This window comes from Podarcis liolepis, assembly GCF_965112155.1.
Source record: "Podarcis liolepis genome assembly, chromosome: 6".
Lineage (NCBI taxonomy): Eukaryota > Metazoa > Chordata > Lepidosauria > Squamata > Lacertidae > Podarcis > Podarcis liolepis.
In genome coordinates, this window is record NC_139559.1 from 95,401,750 (window position 1) to 95,421,914 (window position 20,165).

A 20,165-nucleotide genomic window follows, 5' to 3' on the forward strand; every position below is an offset into this window, starting at 1 on the left:
AGTTGTCTAGTTTTATTTTGCCAACAGGCCAAATATTTCTGAGTTTCTGGATCTGCCAAATCTTGTCTGGCATTTGTCAGGGGTATCTTATTTCTAAAACCAACAATTGGAGTGAGGCACCTTAAAGGCCGCTTTTAAGAAAACTTTGTTTTATGAACCGCCTTCTTTTTTTGTGTGGTGTCTTATTTCCACCCCCTCTTGGTCTTTGCACAGGTCTCGCGGTTTACCAAAGCTGAAAGAGTCTCGTTCTCATGAATCTTTGCTGAGTCCAGGCAGTGCTGTGGAGACCTTAGATCTTGGGGCAGAAGAGAGAGTCTTCGTCAAGCCACTTCATAGCAGTATACTGGGACACGACTTCTGCTTTGAGGTAAAAAAAAAAAAAGCATATATATTCCTTTGTTTCTGGGGGGGGGAATATAAGAGTAAGAAAGGGGGGAGGAACAATTGATTGCTTAACCGACTTGGTTTGGTTGCTTATCTCACTCCTTGTAATTTCATAATTGGATGAGGAAGTTGGTGCCTGCTTGTGATTTACCATGAGAAGGGTGTGGACTATCTGATCATCAGATGACTCTCAAGTTCTTGGAGCTACTGCCTTCAATCCTTCAACAAAAAGAAATATTTTCAGTTGCGAGGCTGTGTAAGAGTGGGAACTTAGAAAGGCGTTACCACTTCCTGGGCCATTTTGAGCATTGCCCCACAGTTGAGCAGTCTTTTCACCTGCGAGGACTGAATTAGCATTATCGTTCCAGATCAGGAACTATTTTACATGTTTTGACTGTACGGGTCATGATTAAAGGTAAAGGACCCCTGACAGTTAATTCCAGTCACGGACGACTCTGGGATTGTGGCACTCGTCTCGCTTTATTGGCTGAGGGAGCCAGCGTACAGCTTCCGGGTCATGTGGCCAGCATGACTAAGCCGCTTCTGGAGAACCAGAGCAGCGCACGGAAACACTGTTTACCTTCCTGCCACAGCGGTACCTATTTATCTACTTGCACTTTGACGTGCTTTCGAACTGCTAGGTTGGCAGGAGCAGGGACCGAGCAACGGGAGCTCACCCCGTCGCGGGGATTCGAACCGCCGACCTTCTGATCGGAAAGTCCTAGGCTCTGTGGTTTAACCCACAACGGCCACCCGCGTCCCATGATTAGTAAGGGGCAAATTGTGCTTGGGGTAGTCCTGCTTTCCACTTGCTTTTTGCAATATTTCTTGGTGAGTGTCCTGAGAAATGGGAGACATGTACAGTATGTATGGGCGCAGTAGATCAGAGCAGCTGATAACAGGCAGCCTTGGCTAGTCACTGTCCCCCTTTTCTTGACTCAAGCTTACTTAGAGATAGGGCAATTCTGGCAATGCCATTTCCTTCCTTCCTTCCTTCCTTCCTTCCTTCCTTCCTTCCTTCCTTCCTTCCTTCCTTCTCCACCCCCTCCTGAGTGTCACTTTCTTGCCGTCTCTTTCCGGCACCCAGAAGGTTGCAACAGCAACATCCCAGATACACTCTAGAAACTAAAAAGAAAGTAGGAGAGACGCGGCCCCTGCCACAACTCCACCTTTTCCACCAGCAGTTAGTTTGGAAGAAGGGAAGGAGGGTGAAGAGACAGCTGCTGACAGGCAGCACAGAAGCCCAGGACCAAATTTGCAGTGATTCGGCCTTTGTCCTGTAGTGAGATGTTATGAACTGGCGTAGTTTTATATTTAGGGTTGCCATATGTCAGGCATAGGCAAATTCAGCCCTCCAGATGTTTTGGGACTACAACTCCCATTATCCCTGACCACTGGTCCTGTTAGCTAGGGATGATGGGAGTTGTAGTCCCAAAACATATGGAGGGCCGAGTTTGCCTATGCCTGCCACATGACCAGAATTTTCCAGACGTTGCTGGGATCCGGCTGTCAGAACCAGTGTCCGGGTGGAAATCAGTGGAATATCTGGGAAAATCCAGCCATATGGCTGCTCAAGCTGTGTCGGAGGGGATGCGGGCGGTGGCGGCAGCTGCCCCAACGGCTCCATGACCTCTCCGGTCCTGCCTGGGCCTTCCCCAGCAGCAGCAGCGGCCTCCAACAGCTGCTCAAGCCGCGACGGATGGGAAGGCCCAGGCAGGACTGCAGAGGCGCAGATCAACGAGCCTCCCTGTCTGGGCCCGATCCCAGGCGCAACCTTGCCGGTAGCTGAGGGCCTGAGAGAGAGAGGCGGCTCATTTCCTGGAGTCACACATCCCCCCAGCACTGGCAAGCAGGAGCCTTGCACAAAAAGAGAGTCGCAGCAAACTGCGTGGCCAGAGTGGGCGCTGGAAAGGAGTGGGGCAACAACGGGAGAAAAAACTTCCACTTGGCTTCCACCTCAAGGGTAGGTCTGTCAGGAAGGCCATTTTCAAAAGATGGCAACCCTATTTACTGTATTTTTTGCTCTACAAGACTCACTTTTCCCCTCCTAGAAAGTAAGGGGAAATGTGTGTGTGTCCTATGGAGCGAATGCAGGCTGCACAGCTATCCCAGAAGCCAGAACAGCAAGAGGGATTGCTGCTTTCACTGTGCAGCGATCCCTCTTGCTGTTCTGGCTTCTGAGATTCAGAATATTTTTTTTCTTGTTTTCCTCCTCCAAAAACTCAGTGCGTCTTGTGGTCTGGTGCGTCTTATAGAGCGAAAAATACGGTGTATTGCAATTTCCGCCCAATTTATACTCCATCCCTCGTTACAATTTGCCTACTCAAATCTGAATATTTTGGTAAATGCCCGGGTGTCTTCTGCAGACACATTTCATCTATTTGATAATATTTGTTTATAATATTACATTGATCACATTTCTCTCCCACCTGCCCTCCAAGGAGATCAGGGGAATGTTACAAGGTTGTTCCCCGCTTCCCATTATAGCCTCACAACAACCTTTGTACCTTTACCTTTACCTTTAATTCTGTAAATTACTTTCTGTTACTATTCCAGCACATAATGTATGTTACCTTTAAAGAGACAGCATTATTTCAAGCACCCATAAGTTATTGAGAAGTCCATAGTGTTGTGTTTCTCTTAGTTGCAATGAATGGATTTAGAAGTGCTGTATTAACCTGGCATAACGTCATCTGCTAACAATCTGTGCAAACGTTGGAACATAATGATAATCTTTTGTCAGGCAAAATGATTCAGTACATTATATACTGGCATATTGTTAGCCTTCTGTGTGCAAGTGTGTGCATGTGCAGTCCCATAGACATAAATTAAGATAATGTAATGTAAAAACTTGTGCACAAACGTTGGTCTGTTCTTGCTTCTCTTTCTGGTTGTCCTGGCAACTTTGTTTTGTTGGCGGAAACTCTCAAGAATTATTACAACATACTTTGCATTGGTATCTCATTAGAGGGGAACATGTTTTAGTTTGCTTCAGGCTTTGATTTAATGTAAATACCTATGAGAAACCTGGGTTTGTCTGCTGAGTGAAATAATTCTTGCAGAAACAGCAAGCAGTCCTGCAGACATCTCTACTTGTATAGCAGTTCGGTTAGCATGGGCACTTTGCTTTAGTATGGTACAGTACTTCAAATTAATTTAAGAGCAACTAGGATCATAAAAGTTGCTCACCTATATAAGGAAACTGTCATGGTCCAAATAATTATTTGGGCATTTTTACTTTTTATTTTATTTATTTCATTTAGCAGCTTGTTACACAAAGTGATACAGTGGTGCCCCGCAAGACGAACGCCTCGGAAGACGAAAAACTCGCTAGACGAAGGAGTTTTTTGTTTTCTTAGCCGCTTCGCAAGACGCATTTCCCTATGGGCTTGCTTCGCAAAACGAAGCTTGCCCCGCAAGCTCCGGGGATAGCGGGGAAGTGCAGCGCGTCTTCCCCACTGTCCCCGGACCTCTTTTGAAGCAAGGGTCGGCGGGGAGAAGATCGCTTCTCCCCGTTGCCAGCCCCGCAATCTCCGGGGACAGAGGGGAAGGCACGCGCGCCTTCCCCTCTCTCCCCGGACCCCTTTTGAACCAAGGGGCGGCAACGGGGAGAAGCGATTCTCCCCGCTGCCCCTTCCCTTGCTTTAAAACACACGCCTTCCCCCCTGTCCCCGGAGATTGCGGGGCAGGCAACGGGGAGAAGCAATCTTCTCCCCGCCTCCCCTTGCTTTAAACAGGTCCGGGGACAGAGGGGAAGGCGTACGGCGCTTCCCCTCTGTCCCCGGACGGTCTCCATAGGAACGCATTGATTGATTTTCAATGCATTCCTATGGGAAACCGTGCTTCGCAAGACGAAAAACTCGCAAGAAGAAAAAACTTGCGGAACGAATTAATTTCGTCTTGCGAGGCACCACTGTATTGGCAGCTGATGTAGTAAAATAGCATCCAATGCATGAAAACAAATTCTTGCAATTACAAAAAAAAAAGAACCTACACCATGGGAGGAACAGTACTCAAGTAACAAACTTGCAGTTTTGTGTAATATATTTGAGCAGAACAGTAATCCAACCTTGAGCTTTTCTGTTTCCCTTTCCAACTTGTTTGTTTTCTTTTCTGTTGTTTTCCTTGTGTTGTTTTAACCCTATTTTAACTTTAATTTCTGTCATTTAGTTGCTTCCTTGTCATTTAATAATCCAATCAGATGTCTAGTGCAAAACTTGGCAACCTGGGAATATCAGCATTCTGTGTTTGTTTGCTTTTTGAAAGCGTGTTTCTAGTTGTTTCTCTTTTGGAGAGAAGTTTAGAGGGACCTTTTCTTGTGAATTGGATGGGGAGAGGGCGGGAAACTGCACCCAGTTTACCATATTTCAGGCGTGAACCCTGCTCCCTCCTGATCTCCATGCACTCCTTTGATCCCCCTACATTTCAAATCCATTTTTTCTGAAAGCTTAATATGTGAAGGCAAATTAAATAATGAGTACATTTCTGTATGTGCATACATGCGTGTTTATACATGTGCACGCTTCCTCTGCTTTCTTAATTTAGTATTGGCAAGTATTCTAGAATTGTTTGTTGTAGGATATTCAAGATTTTCATGCCCTTCCTTATTTTACATAAGTTGCAATTATGAGTTTAGCTGGTTTTAAATTTTTTTAAAATTGTTTTAGGTAACTTATTCCTGTGGCAGTAAATGTTTCAGCTGCTCCTCAGCGGGAGAAAGAGACAAGTGGATGGAAAACCTGCGGAGGGCAATTCAGCCAAACAAGGTATAAGGAAATCCAGTGGTTTAATGCACCCGGGGTAATTTCTTTCTGGGCCAAGTGATAGATCTCTCCCGTTCTTCCCCAAACAAGCACACCCATTTAATCAAGTTGATGGCAGCAATGCCATCAATGCTCCAGAGGAAAACTCTTCAATAACACAAAATGATACTCGATTCCACTTTGCACAAAGGTCTAATAGATACACATGGTCTTCTGTCACCCTCATTAATGCTTCTGTTTTCCAGGAGACTTGTCATGGTTTGTCTTATTGGAAAAGTGCCTGTGAGCTCTTTCTTTAGCAAAGTGGCCAAGAGACACAGGCTAAGAATTTTGAATTTTGGTGTTTGCATTAAAAATAGAATGTATCCACTGACAGAATCTGTCATCAGCTGCTAGATTGCTGGTCCTTCTTTCCAATCCCTCTTTTACAACATGAATATTGGTACTATCCACTATAGAGATCCATTTAAATCTGGCTTCCAGCTAGGGCTTGTGAGATAAACGGCCTTATTTCTTTCTGTCAAATTTCTTCTTGAGCTGCAGTGCTCCCAGTTTCTCTTGGATATACGTTCAAGCTCCCAATTATGCTTTATTAAGTCCCAAACAGTCCAGAACAATGTAGAAAAAGAACATCCTCTCCCATAAAATTATTCATAGCGGGTTCTTCTGGAGGGCTATTTTTTTTGCAGGTGTTTTTAGTACTGTACCCTTCCTAGAGTGATAAAGGCTACAAACACCCTGACCATTCGCCATGCCAGCTGGCTGATTGCCATTGTAGCCCAGAGCATGGTTGATTAATTGTTTTATCTTATATGTGTTTTGTGTTTTATGCAAACTTGAGGACAGTTTCTCTCCTTCGCAGCATTTAAATATAAAACCAGTGATAATCAAAGTTAAGAGCAGCGTAGAACAAGAAGTCATCCACACGTTAGGTATTTGCCCCTTGCAATGAGGTTTGCCTCGGGTAAACTAAATAAGCCTTTTTCTCTCCAGGACAACTGCCGGCGAGCCGAAAACGTGCTCCGCCTTTGGATCATCGAGGCAAAAGACCTGGCCCCCAAGAAGAGGTACTTTTGTGAGTTGTGCGTGGACGATACCTTATTTGCCCGCACAACCAGCAAAATGAAAAACGATAATATCTTCTGGGGAGAGCACTTTGAGTTCTCTGGCCTTCCACCTGCCCATAGCATCACCATCCACATCTATAAAGATGTCGAAAAGAAAAAGAAGAAGGACAAGAACAACTACGTGGGTCTGGTCAACATCCCCATAGCTGCTGTGACTGGTCGGCAATTCGTGGAGAAGTGGTATCCCATCAGCACCCCCACGCCCAATAAAGGGAAGACAGGTCCATCCATACGGATAAAATGCCGTTATCAGACAATTACCATCCTCCCCATGGAGCAGTACAAAGAGTTTGCAGAATTTGTGACCAACAACTACACAATGCTATGCTCTGTTCTGGAGCCAGTCATCAGTGTCCGGAACAAAGAGGAAATGGCCTGTGCTTTAGTGCACATTCTTCAGAGCACTGGCAGAGCCAAGGTAAGAACATGCAAAACTCTTTTCCCCCGTGTCATTTTTAGTGCTATTGAAAGATGGTGGCAGATTGGGTTCTGCCAAGTAATTAATCTGATTCTTTCTTGTTATGATCCTGAAAGCAAAATTTGTCTCTACCTATAGATGTCTTGAAACGGAGCATAACGCAAAGACAGTGTTCAGTGTTTTAAAGAATAATTAAGGCTGTGGTCCTATACATACTTTCCTGGGAATAAAGCCTATTGAACTCAAGAAGTCTGACTTCTAGACACATATTGGATTGTGCGGCAAAAGTATTATTTTAAGAAGAGAGGGTCAATATACAAAGACATCTAGTGCTTTAAAAATAAACACACTGACATTAAAAATGTGTGTTTTTTCACTTTATATCCCTCCTTCCTTCATGGGACTTAAGGTGAAATGTGTGGGTTTGCCCCCTTCAGGCACTACAGTGAAGTTGCTGTATTACACAATTTTTCACACTAGGCACCAGAAACATAGCACAGGAGTCACCTAATGCGTCCTGTCAATAAAAGCTCTGTGCAAGGACGCCTGAACATTCAACATAGTGAAGCATTGAATTCCTCCTGTACACCCAGTCTTTACTATTTGAGCATTCTATCAATCAAACTCATTTTTCTTCTGTCTGACCAATTAGTGTGAGAGTTACAGGAACTATTTGCTGAACCACCATGATTCATAGCTATCATTGCTTCCATAATATTCCCCCGAAGTAATGAAGAAAAGTGACCTCAGATTTCTTTGGTACAAACTATACACTGGGTATATCAGCATATTGTTGCTCTGCCTTCTTAACATTGTTACACTACAGAATCATTATAATTCAAATTTTAAAGACTCAAGTTTAAGAAGAGAAATAATGTATGAGGATTTTATGATTTAATTGTTAACTGTGCTCTTCCTCTCTTTGCATTCCACTGAGCACCAGTAATTGTTAATAACTTGGATAAAGCAAAGTAAATTTTTGTTCATAATACTAAAGTTACCAAAAATTATATTAAGCTCCCTAGTATAAAGTGACATCCTTGCATATATTCAGCAATTGAAAATATGCTTTGCATTAAATCTTAGGCCAAGCTGCAGCATTCCCTCAAAGTCAGAGGTGACTCGTTTTTACTGGATGTTTAAGAGGCCTCCATTGCATTATTGTTGGGCTCTGACAAGATGTTATAAGCAAATATGTCTCCCCAGACCCAGGGAGATGTATAGATCTAATCCTGAAGGCTAATCAATGCTTTCTTTGAGATAACTGGCATGTTAAGCTCCCAGAAAAGTCAAGACTTTTACAACATAATCAATGATGATTCCCGTTCCCCAGGACATGGTCTTGAAGATGCATGATGTTCCAACCTTGCTGAAGCTAGGCAGGTCTGAGACCAGTTAATGGCCTGGTTTGCATGTCGCGTTAAACCATATTATTTATTTTTTAAAAAACCTGTAGTTTAATGTGAATGAGCAGTTGCTGGTGCACACTGCTGAACAGTTCTTGCACTGTTCCTCCCCTAATCTTCCTCCTACTGTACTACTAGGATACAAGCCAGAGTATCGCTTGTTGTGATGTCTGAACCCAGGCTTGTGGTTTGTTTGTCTAGAAACTGACCATTTCCTCTTGAAATGAAAAGCAGTAGATAAGTTATTTTAATGAAAATAATACTACTTGTGGTTTGTTTGCATAGAAGCAGCAAACCATGTGCTTGTGTTCACATATCACAGCATGCCAGACTGGCATGGCATGAGGAGGAGAGGAATGAAAGGAACATCTGGGAGCCTTAAAGTAGTTTTGTACGCTGCACGCTCACAGTCTCCTAATTGGTATTTAACTCTGGTTTATTGTGACGTTTAAACCGGGCCAGGGCCTGGATTGGAGACTGCCTGAGTATTCCCTATGCAAAGCCTTGTATTCCAAGATGAATTAAAGGCAGGATATGCATTTAAATAAGTAAAGAGAGAGAGAGAAGAGAGCTTGATAAAACAATATCTGAGTATTCCTCTGGCCTTTGGGGAGCAGCGAGTGACATGTCAGGGTTGTGCTCTGGCCTTGTCACTCAGGCTTTAGAAACCTTGGAATACTCTCTCACCCATTGCCTTGGCTTTTCACCCGGCTGCAGCCCTTTCTCTGAGATCTGAACCTGGCAACCATTTTCCAGTGTGGCCCTGGGTAACCATTTACAGAAGGCACAGGATGGGCGGAATTGCTCCTCCTCCGTATTCTTCAGTGGTGCTTATGTTTCTGACAAGCCTGCAGGCTCAACACACTGGCATTTTATGAACCTGTGGTGGGGAACCTCCAACCTATTGGCCTAATCAGGCCCCACTTTTCTTTCTTTCCCCATTGAATGTAGCAATTCTCTTATCCTTCTTATCTAGTCCATCCTACCCACCCCTGCTGCACATTTTACCTTGGGTTAAAACACCTTTCTGTTGTCCAACCGCTTCTCCTTCAGGACTTCTTGACTGACTTGGTGATGTCCGAGGTCGATCGTTGTGGGGAGCATGATGTCTTGATCTTCAGGGAGAATACACTTGCCACTAAAGCCATTGAAGAATACCTCAAGCTAGTGGGACAGAAGTATCTGCAAGATGCTCTCGGTAAAGGGAAAACAGCTTCTTCATTCTTGTTCTGACATGCTTTCGCAGAAATAGGGTCTTTGTTCATTCTGTGGGTTAAAATGTTTCTACAGTGGTGCCTCGGGTTACAAACACCTCTGGTTACAAGCACTTCGGGTTACAGACTCCACTAACCTGGAAGTAGTACCTCGGGTTAAGAACTTTGCCCCAGGATGAGAACAGAAATCGCCAGGGGCAGCCGTGGGATGCACCATTAGCGAAAGTGGTACCTCAGGGATGCGGGTGGCGTTGTGGGTTAAACCACAGAGCCTAGGACTTGCCGATCAGAAGGTCATCGGTTCAAATCCCCGCGACAGGGTGAGCTCCCATTGCTTGGTCCCAGCTCCTGCCAACCTAGCAGTTTGAAAGCACGTCAAAGTGCAAGTAGATAAATAGGTACCGCTCTGGCGGGAAGGTAAACGTCGCTTCCGTGTGCTGCTCTGGTTAGCCAGAAACCGCTTAGTCATGCTGGCCACATGACCCGGAAGCTGTATGCCGGCTCCCTCGGCCAATAAAGCGAGATGAGCACCGCAACCCCAGAGTAGGCCATGACTGGACCTAATGGTCAGGGGTTCCTTTACCTTTACCTCAGGTTAAGAACGGTTTCAGGTTAAGAATGGACCTCCGGAACAAATTAAGTTCGTAACCAGAGGTACCACTGTATTTGATTCAAATTTGGTTGTCGGTGTTGACTGTGTGTGTGTGTGTGCACGCGCATACATTCATCTGGTTATCATCTCCTTTGGTGTACCTATATTAGGAAACCTTCTGATGTTGATTAAGTGGCATGGGGGTGCCAATGTTCTCACAGTACTGCTTCAGTAACATCAGACTCCTCTAGTGAATGGAGCCCACCCACAGTGTGGTTCTCTTCCCACACTTGCCTTCTTGCAAACCCAGGACAACAGGCTCCACCCATGTGGCGTGAGGTAGCTGATACTACCAAAACAGCGTGGGAAGACACGCAATGAAATAACTCCCAAGTTGTTAAAACCACACCTTAGAAGCAATCCAGAAGGCCTGACCTGGGGAATATTTCGTACTCTTCAGAGTGAATTTGGGGTAGGAGGGAATTACAACTCTTGGGTCCAGATCAAACTTTTTAGGATCCAGACATATGGGACATTTGCTGAAATTAGGCAGACAATTATACTTCATTGCCCCTGTGGAGTTCACTGGGCAACTACGTATGTAAAGTTCCCCAGTAAGAAACTGCACAGAAAACTATTCATTAAACAAAATTTCAAGTAAGTGCATCCCTGTTTTCTCCTATGTGCACATTTTTAAGTCTTTTCCTCATTTTCCAGTTACCAACTGTACTTACTGTGTATGTTTCTCATTGTGGTAATAATGAATTTCCAAGCAAATTAAAAATCTGTAATTCGTTTCAGTCCAGGTTTTAGAGGCACAATCTGATGGGAATCTCTCCTGCACCAAACCCATTGAAATGAATGGGATTTGCACAACAGCTTGGTAGTGCGGGATTGGCGACTGTGGAAGAGCAAATAGTGCTCTCATCCAGCTCCCATTCATCCAAATGGAGATTGCGTAAAATAGATTCCTGCTGGATAGCATCCTTTGGCTCTAAGTCTTTAATGTCTAGTAATTATATGAAGTTATTTTAAAATTAGCAGTTTTTAATATGCGATTCAAGATACCACTGGGAGAGATAAGATTTTAAATCATAGACATGATCAAAAATGCTAATTAGGATTCTGCAGCTTTTCTTTTCCAAAAGCCAAGACTGCTTCCATTGTAATTCTTTCTAGAGTCCTTTTCACTTAGATCTCACAGTATAATAACAGTTTGATTAGTGTGTGTTTTAAGAGCACCTAATTTATCTTGACTATTGAAAATAAATCTTTAAGGCTGCCATCCTGTTTCCACTGACATGTGATTGGAGTTATTTTTGAATAAACATATATAGGATAGCACTATGTTAGTTTTAGGCGTTTTTACACTATAAACTGTTATGTGGTTCACTATATTTTCACAGGGGGGAAACCATGTTTGCATTCATGGCCTTTTTTAACAAGCCTATTATAAGGCCATTAAAGAAAGTGAGGTATTAAAGTCAGAGTATTAAAGTCACATTCCTGGTGGCATAATAGTATCAATGATATCCTGAGTCGGGCTGACAGGTTCCTTGAGGTTAGTCCAGTCTGAAAGGAGCTCTTGGAAACAGATTGACAGTAATCGTTCTATGGAAGATAGGCTTATCTAATGCGGACTCTCAAGTCCTGAGAATATTTTGTTTCCTCCATAAACACACACATACACAGTTTACATCCCTCATTGTCTCAGAGAAATGTATTGGCAAGATTGGCCAAACACACAGAACACAGGCTGGTGTAGAGCTGAATCGTCAGAGCTTTGGAGTCAACTCTTAGGGGCCAAGGTCCCTTTGCCCCCCAATAAAATATTTGAGAGGGCCAGGCCCAACAAAGTTGATAGACATTGCCATTCAAATGGTGTTTGTGTGCCACATCTTGTGATCAGTTATGTGGGGTGGGGCCTACCTGCCCCCCCCCCCAATATTTTATTAAAGTTGGCACCCTTGCTTCAGAGAATTGACTGGTGGTAAATCATGCCACTGTCAGGCCCTTCCCAGGCCACGTTCCCCATTTTCCTCTTCCTCTGCAAACAGGCCTGTTTCCTTGTCTGGTCTCCAACTTCTCTCACAAAACACCTGACAAAATATCCCAGTACCCTCACAAAACACCTGACTATAACATTCTCTATTTAATCCCAAAATGCACACTCCATAGATGCTATGGTATGCAAATATACCCATTACCATGAAGCTTTCCAAATGGCACTTCCAAGCAGAGACCTCACATACGGGGTACGTCAGCCTGTTAACAAATTGAATAAGTACTGCCGCATATTAAGGCTTGGGGAGGGGGGGACCTATTGTGCCATGTGTCTTTTTTCCATTTCTCCTATACCATAGTTCATTATCTGCTGTGTTGAATCACCTGTGTTTTCCTTGAATGCTTCTTTTGAACGTTAACTGGATCTTTCTGTTAGTAGTTATTCCAGCAATGCTCCCAATTGCTCTATTTCATGCTCTCAGAATGTCCCCCTGTTTCTTTAGTTACCCAATTTCAGCTGCTGGTGGCAATGTGCTCTGTTGAGCACGTAAACGTTCATTTCTCTTGGCTGCTCAAAATGTGCTTGCTTGCGTTTCAAAAAATAGTTCAGGGCTGTTGTTTTTACCCAGTTCAAAGATACCTGTGTAGAGAATTGCAGATGAAAACAACATTGGGCCCATGGGGGGTGTTTTTCAGTAGCTGCTGCAATGTGTCTGGTTTCCAATGCTGCTTTCACCTCTCAGAAAAACCACCTTGAAGAAGTCTTAGCCTCTCTAAAATAACGTAGTGGGTGGATTCAGTTTACAGAGATGGGACTGGATCCAGATAGAAAGCTGGGAAAGGTCAAAATAAAAGGGGTTCAGTAAGGAATTAGGGATGCAGGTGGCGCTATGGTCTAAATCAGTGTTTCCCAACCTTTTTTGGGCAAAGGCACACTTGTTTCATGAAAAAAATCTCGAGGCACACCACCATTACAGCCCCGTGACGTCAGCACGCAGCGTCACGCCAGGAGGGACATGAATTGCTAGCAAATTACATAATCACCTCCTTGAGGGCTGGCTCATCTTCTCCGAAGGCAGAACCCCATTAATTAACAGCACAGACTCACACCATAGCCAAGACGAGGGGGGAAAACCTCAGTCATGCACAGTCATGCACATGTGGGGGCTAAATGAGGACGAAGACCGGGCAGAGAGCAGGGTTCAAATCACCCCACCTGGCCAGGACAATCCCTGGGTGCTCCCTTGGGCCACTCGCCTGACCCACCTCGCAGGGCTGTTGTTGCGAGGATAACACGGGGAGAACCACGCGCGCCCCCGGGAGCTCCTTGGAGGAGAAAGCGGGCGATGAATGCAATGCACGAAATATATGAGAGGCGACCAGGTTTTGCAGGTGAGGGGCCTCCGCTTCCAACACCCGGCGCAACGACGCCGAAGTTTCCCCCCGGGCTCGGCTCGGGGAGCAGCGCTGCTCCCCCCCCCGGCTCCCCTTCGCCCTCCCGGCTCTCTCTGCTGCCCACTGGGGACCCCCCTCACCTGCCAAGTCCGGAGCGCCGGTGGAAGTTGCATGCATGCATGCAGGGCGCCGCGTTGCCATTGCATTGCACTGCACTCCATGCAACGCCTGCACGCATGCATTGCCTTGCACGCCCGCCAAGGGGTCTCCCCGCGGTCCGATGCGTCCCCTCCGGCGCGGATGCAGCATTGCAAAAATAAACCCCCCCCCCGACGCAGCCCTACCTGGGGGGCAGCCTCCGCCTCCGCCGCTCCGCCTCCTCGGGGATCCCCGGGCTCCATCCTGCCGCCCGATCTCTGCGGGGGCGCAGGCAGGCTGCGCGGGGTCTGCGCGGAAGAGCCCCTGCCCGCCCGGCCGCCGCCGCTGCGCTCATTCCATGGCCAGGAGAAGAGCGCTTCAAACAAAGCGCCCGGCCCGCCAGGCCATGCTGGGAAACGTAGTTCGCGCAACCCGCGCGGGCGCGGAGCCCAAGAGCGAGGGGACTACGGATCCCGGCAGCCCCCGCGCCGGGGACGGAGGGGGAGAGGCCGGGTGCAGGGATGGAGGGACGGGTGGGCGAGCGAGTGAGTGAGTGGCAGCCGCCAAGCCTTGGCCGAGAGCCAGGAAGGGCCTCCCCGGAGGAGGAGGAGGAGGGAGGCGCAGAGCGGGAGGGAGGGAGGGAACCCCAGGGGTCATCTAGTGACGGCGCCCCAATTGAAAATTTGACTTTTTTTAAAAAAAAAACTTTCGAATTTTTTAATTTTTCCCGCGGCACACCAGGCAACATCTCGCGGCACACTAGTGTGCCGCGGAACAGTGGTTGGGAAACACTGGTCTAAATCACAGAGCCTAGGGCTTGCCGATCAGAAGGTCGGCAGTTCGAATCCACATGATGGGGTGAGCTCCCATTGCTTGGTCCCTGCTCCTGCCCACCTAGCAGTTCAAAAGCACATCAAAGTGCAAGTAGATAAATAGGTACCGCTCCAGCGGGAAGGTAAACGGCATTTCTGTGCGCTGCTCTGATTCGCCAGAAGTGGCTTAGTCATGCTGGCCACATGACCCGGAAAAAACTGTCTGTGGACAAACATCGGCTCCCTCGGCCAGTAAAGTGAGATGAGTGCCGCAACCCCAGAGTCGTTCGCGACTGGACTTAACGGTCAGGGGTCCCTTTACCTTTACCTTTAAGGAATTAGGGATTACTTCCTGGGGCTCAGATGCGTTTGATGTAGCAGTAGCCTCCCTTGTCTTTTGAACTCTCAAAGCAAAGAATTTAGAATTCACTAAAAATCTGAAACACACATCCTTCAGATTAAATGTTCAAATGGTTACTTTGCTCAAATGTGTTCTGCAGAATATGCAATTTTCAGTTCGTATTTTGTGAAGCTGTGTAGCAGTAGCCTTGGATCTTAAATAAAATAGAGAATCAGCACATGATTAAAGGCAGTTGAGATAACCTGTAAGGAGAGAAGAAGCCATTTTCTTGTTGCCAAAATCTCCATGTATGCCCTTCTGTTCAGTAGGAACTGCAAGACTTACTCCTATTTTTCTGTGCAGCAGTGAGGTCCAGAAACTTGCTTAAGTTTTTGGGACTTCCAGATTTTTGTACTACCACTTACTGACAGAGCAGAGAGACTGTGCTGCCACAAGTCCCATTGGATCTCCACAGTTACTGCCGTTCTCCAATGAGCAGCAGAGAACAGAATGCGATAAAGAGAGTGATTCTCAATTTTGGTAGGATAATCTGTGCCCAGGAGCTAACCTTGCTCACTAACAAAGTCCTACAACATTACAGTTGTCACTGAGTCATAACAAGAAACTACTGGCCTTGCCCTCTTGCTTCTGCTAACTTCATTCCTGAAAGTCAATGTCCATATTCACTATTCATCCTTTAAAATTAGTGGGCTAGTTGCAAAAATCACAGACACAGATATAGTGAGGACAGAGTGGCTTAAGCTGTTTGACCTAGTTTAAATAAGTGAAGTTATTATACATGAAGGGCAAGGTGAACGCTGACTTAATCATTGTTTATCCTTTTCTGTAATGAGAGAATCAAATTATGTGCCACTGAAATTAAAGGGCAGCAAAGGAATGTTTAGGTTTTTTGGCAAAACCCATAAGCCAAAGCAGTTGACAGACAGAAGTGGCGTGGTTTTAATTCCAAAGGGGATAAATAATCTTCCGATCACTACTAATCTGTGTCTAGGTCATATGACATAAGGTTAGTTTAATATCATTCTTTAGAAGATAAGCTGATTGCTGGAGGGGACAAAGAGGTTTCTGTACCCCACCTTCAGGGAGAATGTTGGGTTCATTATGAATCAGGGAAGAGGAATGACGTTTCTGCATCCTTTGCGGAATTTGGCCAAACATCAGTGATTTGACACACTTTGGTCAACTCAACCTTACGCTTCAAATCAGGGTGGGGGAGTGAGTGGTGTCATCATCTGTGGAACTATCAGCAGAAATTTTGTAGGTAACATTTCAATAATGTCTTGCCACCCGACTACTAGGTGAATTTATCAAGGCATTGTATGAGTCGGACGAGAACTGTGAAGTGGATCCCAGCAAAAGTTCTCCGAGCGAGCTAGCCGATCACCAGGCCAATCTTAAAATGTGTTGTGAGCTAGCCTTCTGCAAGATCATCAACTCCTACTGGTGAGTTCAGGGAGCGCTTCTCGGATGGTGGTTTGCTTATTGGGGTGGTTCACCTTAAGGAAAGTAAACACAGCCTGCCTCTTCCTTTAAAGATCAGCAGGAATGATTTCACCAGGGATTGCATGCTGTGAGCGGAGTATACATAAAGGATTCCGCAGACACAGTCAACCAGGAACTGCATGTCCCATTGAAGCGAATTGAGCTTACCAGGAGTGGGCTTCAATGGGTTCTTCCTGGTCCCATTTATCAGCACAAGGCAGCTTAATTGAGATGAATTAGCCTTAGAGGTCAAGTGGAACTGTGACTATGCAACTGGATTTTTGGTAGGTTTGTGATGGGTAAAGTGAGCTTCCTTAAAGCTGAGCTGACTGCTAGGGGTCTTTGGCAGTTCAAAGGAAGATTACAAATCGTTTCCCCCACTAATACACCAAAAAGGATAACTCTGCAGCTACTGTTCCACTAAGGTTCTAACAAGGCTAGCCAATCAAATACATACAGAGGCCATATCTGTCTTTGTCACACTCTGGTGTAACAACAAAAACCAAAACCAAACAAGCAAAAACAAAGATAGAACTATGCAGATCAAAATATGGTTTTAGCCAGACAACACCAGACAAAAAAAATCTATGCGGGGCACAAAAGGGGTAAAGTATATTTCTGGGTGAGCAACCTGTGCCCCACATGTTAAGATATCTGAAAGAAAAATAGCAGTATATGTTAAGGACAGGAGTCCAGCAATGTGAGGGGGCAAGTGAGGAGTGAGCTCCCTATTGGGAGGGGGGTTGTGTTTTCCCCCCCTCCCCCCGCCACCCCCCCCCCAGCACTGCCCATAGTTCTAGGCAGTATTTGTTTCACAGGACTTAATCAGAGGCTAAATAGACTTGAACTGGCAAGAATACTGTCTTGGGTGGGAGTCTCCCCGCTGCAAGAAGCAGGCCTAAGGTCATGGGGTGCATTTACCACCCACCCCAACAGTTTCCCCGAGGACACATCTTTACCTTCTCTCAGAGTGAATGGCAGTTTCTAAAAGATAAAATAAAGCACTGCGGGGGACATAGTTGAGGTCAGCTTCAGTCAAATATCTTTTAAGCCTCCCTAATACCAGGAAAATGGTATCTGAATCTCCCCAAATACAAAACCAAACCATTCATAACCAGAAAAACAATCTTTGTTGTTTAAGACCAACTAAGTTAGTTCTTGGTATGAGCTTTCGTGTGCATGCACACTTCTTCAGATACACTGAAACAGAAGTTGCCAGATCCTTCTATATAGTGAGAAGGTGGGGAGGGGTATTACTCAGAAGGGTGGTGGGAATGGGTGATTGGCAGATAGCTGAGATGAGCCTGTTGACGACTCTTAACGACTGCAATAGGTCTTACAGGAAAAGGCAAGGGGTGAGAAGGTGAAAAATGACTTAGTCATGTATAATGAGATAAGAATCCAATGTCTCTGTTCAGACCAGGTCTCTCCATGGTTTTAAGTTTGGTAATGAGTTGCAATTCAGCAGCTTCTCTTTCCAGTCTATTTCTGAAATGGAATACCCCTCCCCACCTTCTCACTATATAGAAGGATCTGGCAACTTCTGTTTCAGTGCATCTGAAGAAGTGTGCATGCACACGAAAGCTCATACCAAGAACTAACTTTGTTGGTCTTTAAGGTGCTACTGGAAGGAATTTTTTTATTTTGACTATGGCAGACCAACACGGCTACCTATCTGTAACTGAATCTTTGTTGTTGTTGTTGTTTTGCTCTGGATAACAGAAAATCAGTGTCGTGCAATTATGCAAGTTAGAAGGGGAAATATTTCTTCTTGATAAACTGTATCTTTAGTTTCTCTTTGTTCCTCTATTTAGAACATAAAGCATCTGTTTTCTGTTATTTTGTTTTGTTTTTTCTTCATTGTCTTTATATATTTATAGATGCTACTTAAAGGTATTACCAAAAAAAAAAAAAGGTTTAATAAGTTTTAAAATTTTAAATGTCCTGGTTTCATCACTGGACAAGTCAGAAACAGATAGCCTTGCTGAATTCAGCAAGGGAATTATCCACACGATTCTTCTAAACACTGTTCCCTGCCGGAACAAGGATAAGTGGAGGTAGAAGAGACTCACTTTACTCCCAGACATTCAAGCTAATATTGAATGAAATTCTGAATCTCCTAGAAATGTTGTGGAAGGGAAGAAGCTTTGTTGATCTGAGATTTGGGGACATAGCCAGCACTAGTTAGAGTAGACCCATTGAAAGTAATGGACAAGTACAGGGAAGAGCAAAGTGGCTACATGTCCACCTCTGGGAGCCCACATGCTCCATAACTTGCCTGTCTGTGCCATGCACAGATATAAGGCAGCTTCCTATTTTTGGAATCAAATGATGCTCAGAAATGGGCTGTGAGCTGGGAAGAACCTCCTACGGAGAGATCCAGCCTAAATTTGTGCTTTAATTACAATGAACGGCATAACAATGTGAAAGCTATAGCTTAAAAACTTAGCGGCATTTCCTGCTTGTGGAATACCAGCCCATAATGTCACAAGGGCTGGTGGTGCAATCAGAAGGACAGGTGCTTAATTTGTCAGAATTGTACACTCTAGGACAGGATCTCTCCCAATAGGTATGTCATACCGTAAGTATGTTTGTAGATCATACAAATTAGCATGTTATACGCACAAGGTGGGGGTTGGCTGGTTTGTGTCACCCTCCTCACTAAATGAGGGGAGAGCACTGAATGATGAAATTAGATAGGCAAATGTCTTCATCTGACCCTGCACTTCTGCCAGCGCCCCTCTCCTTCCTCTCACTGAATGACCCTGTACCAAGCCCAGTGGCCCCTAGGGGTTTGCTGGTTCAGCTGGCATACTTAATGTCCTTGTGCGGTTTCATTCATTTCCAGTGTCTTTCCCCGGGAGCTGAAGGAGGTGTTTGCATCATGGAAGCAGCAGTGCCTCAACAGGGGGAAACAAGATATCAGTGAACGCTTGATCAGTGCCTCGCTTTTCCTCCGTTTCCTCTGCCCAGCCATCATGTCTCCAAGTCTCTTCAACCTCATGCAAGAGTACCCTGATGACCGCACCTCTCGGACGCTCACGCTAATTGCAAAGGTTATCCAAAATCTGGCAAATTTCACAAGGTAAGTGATATTAGAGCAAAAAAAAAGAGCAACTAGGGCACATCATTGTGGGTTGTGTCATTACTTATGAATGCTCTGATGGCGACAGCTGCTGACTTGCCTTGGCTCTATCAAAGTATATGGGAATCCGTTTTCATATTGAAATAACATGCTTGAAATTGTACCGGCTTCCCAATTTCAGCTCACTGTGCTACAAAAAAGTGGCCATTGGGACCTAGGATTTGGCTCTACAGATAGAAGAATGTCACTAGCCCTGTTATTTTTGCGATGGCAAAATAGCTTGGTTGCATTCTGGGTTACGGCTTACAGATGACTCATCCCCAGTCTTGCCCTAGATGTTGGTGTTACAAAACTAATTCATCTCCTACCCCAATGTGCCCTTGACTGCTTTACTCCCCCCCCCCCCCAGTAATTGGAGATGGCGCTTCCCTAAGGGCAACTCGCACATTGATTAGTCTGGCACCACTGACAGGTCCCTGCAGAGATGTGCAGTGCGTCCCATTGTAGTACACAAAACATCACCGTAGGGCTAACTTCAATGCCCCCCCCCCCGCTGCATGCACCCCACACATTGTTATAACTGATATTTAGCTTGTTTTAATTTTATTTAAATATTTATTAAAGTTTTTAAAATATAACAATAAAAAGAATAAAAAAGAAAAACAAAAACAAAATACAACATAAAAACATTTAAAAAACAAATAATTTTCCATAACATATCTTCCATACACTTATTTCCTCCGGCCTCCTCATACCTCCCTTCTTTGTATTCCACTTCAAATTGTTAGTTCAGCAAATCCTTACCATTAAGCTTTTACCCATTTATAAACCTTTTTTTTTTCCGTATCTCCTAAAGCATTACAGCTGGAAACCCCTTAGTTTCTATCCAACATCCTTCTAACATTCATTAATTTTACAATATTTCTGTAGATAGTCTTTAAATTTCGTCCAGTCTTCTTTCACCGACTCTTCTCCCTGGTCTTG

The 20,165-nt window shown here is 45.0% G+C and overlaps 1 protein-coding gene across 17 annotated transcripts in view; it reads left to right on the forward strand.

The window, feature by feature from the left end:
* Nucleotides 1-20,165, forward strand: part of RASAL2 (RAS protein activator like 2) — a 241,905-nt gene that overhangs the window by 199,518 nt on the left and 22,222 nt on the right. For all 17 annotated transcript variants that reach the window (XM_083507028.1, XM_083507030.1, XM_083507029.1 and 14 more), the window contains 6 exons: nucleotides 214-367; nucleotides 5,052-5,150; nucleotides 6,141-6,692; nucleotides 9,152-9,296; nucleotides 15,913-16,057; nucleotides 18,945-19,181. In XM_083507028.1, the coding sequence (XP_083363154.1) occupies nucleotides 214-367; nucleotides 5,052-5,150; nucleotides 6,141-6,692; nucleotides 9,152-9,296; nucleotides 15,913-16,057; nucleotides 18,945-19,181 (1,332 nt within the window). The remainder of the gene's footprint in view (nucleotides 1-213; nucleotides 368-5,051; nucleotides 5,151-6,140; nucleotides 6,693-9,151; nucleotides 9,297-15,912; nucleotides 16,058-18,944; nucleotides 19,182-20,165) is intronic.